Source organism: Lycium ferocissimum, chromosome 3 (genome assembly GCF_029784015.1).
Source record: "Lycium ferocissimum isolate CSIRO_LF1 chromosome 3, AGI_CSIRO_Lferr_CH_V1, whole genome shotgun sequence".
NCBI lineage: Eukaryota > Viridiplantae > Streptophyta > Magnoliopsida > Solanales > Solanaceae > Lycium > Lycium ferocissimum.
In genome coordinates, this window is record NC_081344.1 from 66,213,688 (window position 1) to 66,225,261 (window position 11,574).

Below are 11,574 nucleotides of genomic sequence, written 5' to 3' on the forward strand. Positions count from 1 at the left end.
TGGAGCCATCAGAATTATATTTCCTTCTGAAGATCCATTTACAACCAATGGGTTTAGTTCCCGGGGTTAAATCAACTAATTCCCAAGTACTATTTTGTAAAATGGAGTTTATTTTAGATTTGATGGCTTCTTTTCAAGGAGATGCATGAGGTGAAGAAATTGCTTCAGAAAAAGTTAGGATCACTATCAACAATATAAGTCTAAAAATCATTACCAAAAGATTTTACTATCCTTGTTCTTTTACTTCTCCTCAAATCATCATTTTCAAAATCATTTTGGAAAAAAGGAACACTAGAAGTACTTTCTTTTTGGAAAGTAGGAACATGAGAAATATTATCACGTTTTAAAGGAAAAATATTCTCAAAGAACTCAGCACAAATTGTGAGAAAGTTGAGGTCCAAGGATATTGCTTCAGTCAAGGTGCAGTGGAATCACCGTCCGGTTGAGGAGGCCACTTGGAGACCGAGGCGGATATGCGAAGTAGATATCCTCAGTTGTTCGATAGTTCAGGTACCTCCTTTTCTCCACCTTTTCCCTTGTCACTCGAGGACGAGCGATTGTTTGATTGGTATCTGATGTAACGACCCATTTGGTCGTTTAGCACTTTTGAACTCGTTTTCGCTAAAATACCCTTTTCGTAGTTTTAAAGGGTATTCTTGGCTTGCGGGAATTGGTGGCACGGTGATTTAATTGGCGGGTACTTTTTGAAATATATTTATTTAATATGTGTGAAAAGTTTATTTATAGGAATATGAGTTTCCCACATATAAGGTCTAAGTTGGTAAATATAGTATTTGACGGAATGATTATATTTATTACAATGGTTAAGTGAGTAAGTAAATTGTAGAAATTATTGGGCTAAGTTATGGGGCTTAACCCACTTCTTATGACCCATATATATTAGAAGCTTAGGGTTTAAAAATAGTAAAATTTACTTGGCATAGGTTCCATTATTACCTATTTATGGAACATAACTAAACTTTTCAATAATTATATTTAGTAGCTAAAATATATCATATTTACTTCACATAGCTACCATGTTTTTACCACTCATCGATAACTTCCCACTCCCCTAAATTTAAGCAAAAAAAAAAAAAAAACGTGTCTCTCTCTTCATCCTAAATAGACGCCATTATTCACCATATCCATTACTTTCATCCAATTTCAAATCGGTTTTTCAATTATTCAACTTCCTTTTTTATCTCTAATTAACTACTCATTGATTTCTCTCACGTTTCAAATCTAATTCCCAAAATAAAGTAAGATTCTATACGATTTTTATTTTTTACCTTGTATTTAACCTATATTTTGGGTGTTTTTTTTTTTCGTTTGAATCGGGAATGCAAGTCTAAGTAAGTAACTATCAGTGTTTGTTCTTGGTTGTTTTTTCTTAGATTCAATTGGAATGACTAAAAAAGTTTGCTACTCCGATGAGAAATACGGGTATAGAACCCGAATGTGCGATTCCTAATTTTTCTTTGGGAATTTCTCAACATGAAACTTCCATTGCAGGCTCTTATGCTGAGAATCGTTCAAAAAGAATTAACGATCCTAGGCGTTGTAAGGAATATGTTGATTCGAAGAGTAAACAACAAGAAAATTTGAAAAATGTTTCTCAAATGGAGAAACAAAAGAAGAAAAAGGTTTGTGACAATGTTGTTAATGTTAAGGGCAAGAAAATTGCTAAAGCCAAACGTAATGTGGATGAGGATGATGATGAAAAGGTATATTTTTGTTGTATTTTCAGTATATTTAGTTCTTTTTTTTTTGTTCAGTTATTACAGATCTATTAATTAAACAGATTTATATTTTGTGTGCATTTTAAGTATATTTTTTACGTGTTTTTTTTACACTTGTTTCTTGATTATTTCGTGCGTATTTTTCTTCACCATAAACTGCAGATTTTTAAGATTTTTAAGTACATTCGATTATTTTTGTGTATATTTTGTTGTGACGTTATTACGGTGATTTTTAAGATTTTTAAGTACATTCGGTTATTATTTTGTTGACAGGTTATTTTGTGTATATTTTTAAGTACATTTAGTCAATATATGTTAATCATACGTGTTTTTTGGCATGTTGTTTCGGGTATCTAAATTTTTGGTTACCAAGCACCCTGTTTGTGGCACCATCTATGTGTAGATACACGAATGTTAATGTAATGCAAGATATTAGAGGCAAACTAACGGATCCACGGATGGATATGTTTAGGAATTCTTGTTTTGGTAAATATCTCGGAATGCGGCAATTGGATGTACAAGCACATGATTTTTCGGTGCTTTATGGTCAAAGAACTTAGGGGCAGTACATATAGGTGCTTTACATTTGAAATAAATGGTAAAGTTCTGCGTTTTGGCCTTAGAGAATTTGCACTGATCACTGGGCTAGATTGTGTATCTGATGAAAATGATTTTGTTTATGATAACTCAAAACCGAATAGGCTTATGGTGGACTATTTTGGTAGAAATCAGGAGAATCAATTGCCAGTTAAAAGACACGAGCTTATTGAGTGTTTCACAAGAAGATATGCAGGATGATAAAGGGGATGACGCGATCCAAGATGGCAATATTGTATTTCATAAATACATGGGTACATTGTGGTGAGCCGAACTCAACAAACATACCAAGGATCCATTTTGATGTTGTAGAGGACGGGAGATATAATGAGTATCCTTGGGGTAAAGATTCGTTTAGAGAGTTGGTTGTAAGCATCGGGGCGAGAAATATCTTTGGTTTTAAGAAATATTATAGGATTCATGGTTTGCCGCTTGCTATGCAAGTATGGTTGTATGAATGTTGCTCAAAAGTCCCGTCCACCATTGCAGTTAAGACGGGGAATTTAATTCCTAGAATTTTGAACTGGCGAACTACGGAAGGAAAACCAGAATTCAAGAAATTGATGGATGGCATGTTCAGAGACGATAAAAATCCGGTAAAACAGTCTTTTAACAGTTTTGTGTCTTTTACCATTTAACTGTTTTAATATGTTTGTTTTACATGCTATATTTTGATTATATTTTGTCTATATTTATGAAATAAGTCATTTGTGATCAATATATTTTGACTATATTTTCCTCATTTTTTTAGTATGTTACCAATGTAGATATATACGGTAATATAGTTTCTATATTTTGTTGTTCACAGTCCTGTAGATTTGAGGAAGTTGTGCCAACACCCCATGAGTTGGAAACTCTTAAATTGCCTCCTGTTGCACATGACATACCAGACGTCAAACATGGAGTTGATGGTGTACATGATACTGATTTGGTAGACGATGATTACGATGATTTTAGTACCACACCACCGCATCTGTCCAGTGGCAAACAGCAACAAAGGAGTGCCAATTCTGATTCCCCGCGAGGCAAGAAACGGACGCAGTTTCCAGTTTCTGTTCCTCCTTCCAGGAAACAACCATCACGGAAGGAATCTGGGATAAAAGGGACAAGGAAACAAGATGCACCTACAGCACCCCGAACAGATGAGTTTAACCTGATAAGGGAAGAGATTCGGATTTTCAAGAAAGAAGTAGGCGTTTTGTTTTCAATATGTTTTTTTTACTTCATATTGCTTGTGTCAAGTAATTAACGATTCTAATTCTATTTTTTATCTTTCAAAACGTAGGTGTTTGACTACATGGATAACTACTTCAAAAAGTTGTTAGATGCAATAAAGGGCAATCAAACACCAGATAAGGTAAAAATCAACACTAAAAATGGAAATTATTTACTTTTTAAGTTATTTTGATATATTTATTGGAAGACTTTATATTTTCTTTTGGAAAATTTTAAAGGTCGGCGACACAATGTTAAAAGCTGACTTACATAGTGATGGTGGGATTTATCAAGGCAATCAAAGTGGCGGTACAGTAAAGCTTTCAACCAAAGAGAATCAAGGTGGTGGTGCCACTTCCGCGCAGAGGAGTCATCCAGTGGTACTCATTTTTTCTTTCACTTTTCTATATTTGCAGTATATTATTCAAAGTGAAAATATTGGATTTTTAGCTGTGTTTTGTATTACCTATAGTGTATTTACATATATAGTTTTCACATGGTGATTTGTTAGTAGTGTCCTTTTTGATGTATCTATTTGTGCTATTTTTGTTATGATTGTGTTTATATATACTAGCAGTGCTATATTTGTTTTGGATTGATATTTTAATATTAGTTTTTCATATATGTTGTGGCTGTATTTTAATTGTATTTTGATTATTATGTTCACTGTTACTTATTCTGGTTTCTGTTTACTATATTTCAGACATATTTACCATATATTTTCTCTATATTTAACTGAAACTTTTAACTTTTAAAGCAGTACTATATATGTGTATATATGTATCTGTTTTGCTGATGCCTTTAAATTCATTTGAACCATGTTTTTATTGTTTTAGGTTGAGGGAGTTGGGTTGCCAATTAATGATCCGGTTTCTGTTGTTGATGTGGATAAAGAAACCGGAGTTAAAAGTGATGCACAAACAGATGGAGTGCCCATAACACCAATCCATTTAAATTTTGATATAAGTACTGAAATGTGGCTTTTAAGTACTGAAATGTCGTTTTGATAAGCAATAATTGACAAACACCCGGTCGTTTTTTCTTGTTTTTTATTTCGGGAATCTCGGCAAATCGGCGATATGGAGAATGCTAATCTAAATTTACCGCATCGAGGAAATGGTAGCGGACTTGCTAATCAAGCGCCCTTTAGCATGTGTTATTCCTCTCGGTCCTCCTCCGACTACCACGCGATGATCAAACCGATTTGTCAAGTTTAAGGACTCCTCAGAATGTGGACAATAACCCGGTAACCATGTCTCAGTGGATGATTCCTGATTCTCAGATACCAATCCAACTTGGAGCACAACCAACAACCGGACAAAGTTCAACTAATGAAACTTAACAACAAGTTGGAGTACAACCGATAGTTGGCCACGATTCAAGTGATGAAACCGGACAACAAGTTCCGTACAACCAAATGCGGGCCAAAGCTCAAGTGGTGAGGCCGCATTTTCAAACTCGAAAAATAGATCATTGTCCATCCGAGTCTTTGAGAAAGGAAACCAAGCAAATATAACTTTGTCCCCTTATTGTCCCAATTTTAGCTCGGCGGGTTCTTCTCGCAAAAATATCGATCCTTGCATTTATCGAAAAAACACCCATTTGTTGACCACCCTATAAATGCCCCGTTAGATACTTCGTTTCTTCAAGAATATCAAAAGTGGCTTGAGAACGATCTATTGAAATCGCATGACAAAAGGTACTTATTGTCACAACTTGTTTTTTTTATTTTGCCAGAATTCAATTATCAATAAACTTAACGTATGTTCTTTCCATTGTTGATATACAGGAAGCCAAATGAAAATCATTACAGAAAGAACAAGGAAGGACTCGATCTTGCGGATGCCGAACTTCGGTTTCATTTAGGCGTTACAACCGTAGCCGACAAAAACTGGTTCTACTTGTTATCTATGGATGGGCAACTTTGGACTGATGAGGTTTTGATATCTTTCTTCGCTTGTTATCTAATTTTTTTATGTTTTATAATAGAATTACAATGTGATGTATCTAGAGTATATTTTTTACAATATTTGACATATATTGTAAAAAATATATTTCAGGCATATTTACCATATATTTTCTCTATATTTAATCGAAACTTTTAACTTTTAAAGCAAAGACTATATATGTGTATATGTGTATCTCTGTTTCTTGATGCCTTTAAATTCATTTGAACCATGTTTTTATAGTTTTAAGTTGAGGAGTAGGTTGAGGTACTTATTGTCACAACTTGTATTTATAGAATATTGTCATCATTATACTTGCACTATATTTAATATACGAGACATTAATTTACTAGTTCGACGATCTTGTCCGGTATACGCATTGTATTTTTACTATATATAAGAGTATATTGCACTATATTTACTATATATACGGCAATATTTGTTTTGAACATAGTGTTGATTATAGTCAACCGAATTGATGTTTTACAAACATATTGATGTTATTTTCTACTACCTACGCAAGAAGGGGAAGTATCACAATAACGAACTATAGATTCACCAGCAGCGAACCGTATTTTCACACTTTAGTTGTCGAAATTTACAAATCTTGGGAAAACCTCGATTCATCCACATGTGTCGCCGATGAGAAGATGAGCGTGTGAGTACATTAACCACCAGTTGTTGGCTAATGTACCATGGTATATCGTTGACAACGTACTAATTCTTGTCAACATAAAAGAGGAAAATCTTGGATTTTGGTTGTGATATCATTCAGCGACAGTGCTCTCATCCAATGAAAAGATCATTCATTTTTCTACAAATTTTATATGTTTGTTTTTTTCTTATTTTTTCTTTTTACAAACGTGTCCATCTACGTATACAACTCATACCGAGTTACAGGCATGATCTTTTGTCGTTAGAGTCGGAGTGAAAATGTTGGCTACTCTAGTGACACACGATCTACAAATGTGATTTCTATGAGAAGAAGGCGGATATAGATTTTGCCACACATCCTTCTTACAGAAATAGAGAACAAACCGACAATTTTGACATTGTGAATGTAGACAATCTCCCGCAACAAGCTCCGTCTAGCATGTAAGAATCTCTTCCAATAAAAAACACAATAAATACATCTTTTTTTTCGTGGTTTTTTGATAAGTAAATTTTTTGATCATTTTTGTTCCGGGATTGTGGTGTGTATGTGGCCCCTTCGCCGAATACTTGAGCTCAAGTGCGGTCATCCCAACCGAATTCGATGCAAAGTTACTCCGTATGAGATACGGTGCCCTTTTATGCGACTATGCATGGGATAAGTCAAACAACAATGCGTCAAGTGATAACGGCGACCTCCAAGACCAATTAGACCGGCAGTTGATTATGATGCAGTTGATAAAGAGGATCTTGATTAGGCCACCAATTCATTTGTGTTTTTTCATTTTCATGTTGAACAATAGCATAGTTGGTTGCGACTTTTGTTGCTGTTTTTCATTTTGGACATATTGTTTCATGTGCGGCAATATTTTTTAGGATGATTAATATTGAACACCACCTTATGGTTTTTATATTGTTGTTTCTTTCAAGTATGTTATCTTTTCAATGCATAAATTCCATTTTCATTATCTGTGAAATGTATTAATTTAACAAAGTAGTATATATAACCATTTAAATACGGATATATATAAAATATAACTGAGATATATTCCATAAGATCATTTTAAAATTACGAGTTTGTTACAAAATTTAAAATTTCAACTAAATACACTTCAAATATATGTAAAATATATATCAAATATAGTTAACAAAAACTTTAATAAATATTATCTACCGGATCATACAAAATACAACTAAAATATAGCCAAAATATATACGAAATACAACTATTAAATCATAAATCCAAAACAAAAGGTCTAATAAGTTAACATAGAGTAGACTTTCCAAATACCATTTAACCACCAATATAGCATTACATTGAAAAACATCGGATGTTCAACGATGTGAAATACAATCATACTAGAACGATATGAATTCAAGATGAATTCATTTTTTATTTTTAATCTTGAAATTTAAAGTAGAATTGTCTTAACAAATAAAATCAAAATGGACTTATTTATTCTTCTTATTGAGCGGCGGATTATCACACGAACGCCTATTATGACCAAGACGTCCACATTTGCCGCACGAATTTTGCGTTTACCAATCATCAACTCCCGTAATGGCTTGTCCCTCTTCTTTTTGGCCTCCCGAGGGGTCTCTTATAGATCGGTGGCATAACAACTTCATCTAATATACTTTTAGGAACATTCCACTCGGTCTCATCGGGAAGAGGAACAACTGGCACATCATATGTGTTCACAACTGTTACCCTCATTCGTATTGATTTGTACTCGTTGATTGACAACATCTCTTGATACCGCCTCATCAGTGTTGTGAATGTATAGGTACCATTTTTTCTATTTGTGCAATTCCATCTACCAAACATCTTCCTCACTTCTTCAAGGAAATCAAAAATATGTAACTCTCTTGCAGCAACCAGTTTTCCATTAATACATTCGGCTATATTCGAAGTCATTGTCCATCCTCTATTAACGAGTGAATAAAGCCTAGACCATTTATCTCTTCCGGATCTTCTAGGTATCGTTTTACCCGAATATCAACATTCCCAATCTTCTCCATCAATTTATCGAACTCATCCTCAACAGTATGCTTTCGCTAGTGAATAAAATATAGGACTCGAACACCTCCTTTTTGTTGTGTATTGCTTTGTCACATTTTTCCACAAATGCCATACACAAGACCAAATGAGGAACGATGAGGATACACCTTAGAAAGCTAAGTGTATTATGCTTTCATGTCTATCGACACGACACACATATTTTGCCTAACACCATAAGCACCTTGAACAGATTCAAAGAACCACGTCCACGACTTATTATTCTCGAATCTATCACACCATACGCTAGTGGTAGGATATTACCTACAAAAATCGGTTTATATTTATATTATATTCAAAACATATTTCAACTCGAATTTGATCTCCTGCGTATTTTTAGCACCATCATTTATAAAACAACGAATATATTTACAATATATTTACCTCATATTTACTGAGTGTATTTCATCATATAATATTCACAAATTTACACCAAAGAATACATCAGTATGTTTTTAGCGACTTTATTTGCGAATCAATATGCATAATGTTGTATTTATAAAAAAAAACATTCGTAGAATAGAATTACACACATACTGCTCCATCCAAAGTACTTCGCCGACACAAATGTACCATTATACGTTGATTTAAGGTGTGCACCATCCACTACAACTATTGGTCTACAACACTCGAATCCCTTTATGAATGCTTTGAGTGCTACAAACAAATACATAAACTCATTTTACGGTGATTTATGCATTTTAACGAGCGATCCAGATACGTTTTATCAAGTATGTATATATATGCGCAACTTCTTGTATGAATCAATGCCGGATCACCTCTGAAATCTTTTATAGCCTTCTCTCTCTAGCTCTCCATTGCCATCATATAAGAAACATCTACGCCGAATTCATTCTTAACATCATCTATTATATCCCAGTGTGACCTTCCTTTAATGGTTAGTTATTTTCGCCTTCACAACCGCTTCTCCAATAAACCAACTTGTTGCACCTCGCCTTTGTGAATACACCTTGTCCTTGAACGGACATGTATGTTCGTCATCGAAAGCTCTAACCCCTGAACATTTCGGAATCCCCAATTCTCGACGCTCCGAATTTCCATTTACATTCGGCGACCGGCACGCCGAGTGTAGCTACATAATACAATTCAAATAGTACATATTGAATCAATTAAATACGGTATAAATATATAAAAAAAATATATCGAGAATATATTGCATCAAACATTTTTAAAATTAACGATTATGCTAAATAAGTTAACGAGATCATATAAATACGGTACAAATATAACAAAAATACATACGCACTTTCGATACCGAATACATTTAGAAAATCATACCTTATAGCATTCGATCTCTTCCGTTTTGAAATTGAATCTTTCACGAATTGCGTATTTCGTCATCGCAATTTTCAAAGTTTCCTTATCCTGGTAAATTTGATCGACAAAAACTCCTTTCGGGCTCGGTTTCGAAATTATCAAATTGTTATCATTCCCAAACAAAACAACAAGTGTTTACGGTAGAATCACAAACTTTCATATCATCCCGATTCTCGCTATATCCAATTTGCGACATCATCTCCAATAATACGATTACCGGTTGCAATCCTCAACATCCAAATCATGAATACTAACGCACATTAGATACATCCCAAAACTACGTTTTCTCTCTTAAGCTCAACGTACACACGAACTCCCATATCGTTGTGTATTTCAATTGGTTGAAAATCGCCTTCAACAGTATATTTTATTGAAATAGTTTTCCTAACAGTATCCACGCCTAATTGATTTATAATCGTACAAACTAACTCATCGTAATTGCAATTATCAATGAACACAACAGCATCAATTTTGTAATTCACAAAACAGTTCTGATCGTTCCAAAAACCAGAATGACGGATCAATGCAATTCGCTTGTCATTATCACTCGTTGTTTTCGAATACGGACAATGTGTTAAATTCAATTTAGCTAAAACAATTTCGGAAAAGACGAACAAAAAAAAAAAAAAGTTTGCGATGAAAAATCGTTACCTCGATTATGAACTCAACTTGATGAAATCAAATATATATTCGTCGTGATAATCAAGCTATGTTCCTTTGTTTTGATATTGTTATTTTTCAAAGGTTTTTCAACCTTTTTATTTTTAGTTAAAAATATGATTGTCTTGTTTGAATTCAAATTTTTTTGAATTTGTTAGTTGTTTGAATGAGATATGGAATCGATATGGAATGGGAGGATATTTGCGTGAATCGAGGGAACAATATAACCGATTCTAATTAAAATTGAAACAGATTTTGTTTCCATAAATATAACACTCGGTAAAACTCGCGTACGTATTTCCGCTATATTTATGCTATATTTTGGTATACCCGACTACTAGATAAATATAGGCTCCTCTAGTTACGAATTGTAAATATAGAATATGTAGTTATAGGTTGTTAGAAAGAGTTAAAAGGTAGCTGTTTGTGAAAATTTTACTTAAAAATAATTCATTGACTGTGGGCATGAAAAATAAATAGAAGAGAAACAACTTTGACGTAGGGGACGGCAAAAACGGTTTCTTCGTGGACCTAAAACTTTTATAGAAAACAGGTAGAGTTCTTTTACCTTTTGTTTTAGTATTCTCTTATGAATGTAATCATTAGGTAGTGATGACTGAAATGCTTAATAATTAAATTAAGCAAAGGTTTGGATATTGAATTATGCGTACGCCTTCAAATTCTTGAATTATGCATCTGCTATTCCCCTGGTTACCAGCACGTTGATTTTGCTGATCCTTAGGCCCTTCAACTTTTATTATATTAGGTATATGACATTGATTATTAGGATATTGAATTATACGTAAGCCTTCAAATTCTTGGTATTTGAGTTGTGGAAAGTGAGATTTCAATCCTAAGATAAGATGTTCGGGTAAAGAAAGATTTTGACCTCTAGTCTTAAGAAATGAAAATTAATGATGAAAGTGACTAATTTTCTGGATAAATAACCCTTAGGTTATGGGTGATATAATTTTCTAATAAAATTTCAGTTTTGCCTTTGTAGGCCCGTGGTCATTTTTTAGGTCATTTTTGGGTTTTGAATATAAATATAGCAATATGGGTGTCTTTAGATTCATATTCTAACGTAGATCACATATTTGATAGATTTCGATCATTCAGAAGCTCTACGCAAATGGAAGGCATTAGTTTGATTGTTCGTGACACCCGCTCGGCATTGAGGTAGGTTACGGTCTACTTTAGTTAGACTCTGATTAGAGAATCGTATGTAGTTGTAGAAAGTGATGGGGATAGCATGATAGGCTTTCGGGCATGAAGTGGAGGTGAATTCCAATTAGGTTGGCTCTGTCAGCTGTTATGTGGGCTCGTCCCCTTATGTGTTTTTTTCTGTGATTATCGCCTGTTTGTATCT

General features: G+C 33.9%; 1 protein-coding gene across 1 annotated transcript; it reads left to right on the forward strand.

The window, feature by feature from the left end:
* Window positions 1-2,662: 2,662 nt before the first annotated feature.
* On the forward strand, window positions 2,663-4,558 carry LOC132050709 (uncharacterized). Its single transcript, XM_059442082.1, has 5 exons — window positions 2,663-2,932; window positions 3,145-3,525; window positions 3,622-3,693; window positions 3,791-3,931; window positions 4,388-4,558. Exons 1-5 carry the CDS (start codon window positions 2,774-2,776, stop codon window positions 4,556-4,558), a joined length of 924 nt encoding a protein of 307 aa, XP_059298065.1. The 5' UTR covers window positions 2,663-2,773.
* Window positions 4,559-11,574: the final 7,016 nt, after the last annotated feature.

Coding starts and splice junctions, on each gene's coding strand:
- LOC132050709 (XM_059442082.1), top strand. CDS start 2,774: ATGCAAGTATGGTTGTATGAATGTTGCTCAAAAGTCCCGTCCACCATT. Junction 3,694..3,790: donor GCAATCAAACACCAGATAAG/GTAAAAATCAAC, acceptor AAAATTTTAAAG/GTCGGCGACACAATGTTAAA. Junction 3,932..4,387: donor CGCAGAGGAGTCATCCAGTG/GTACTCATTTTT, acceptor TTATTGTTTTAG/GTTGAGGGAGTTGGGTTGCC.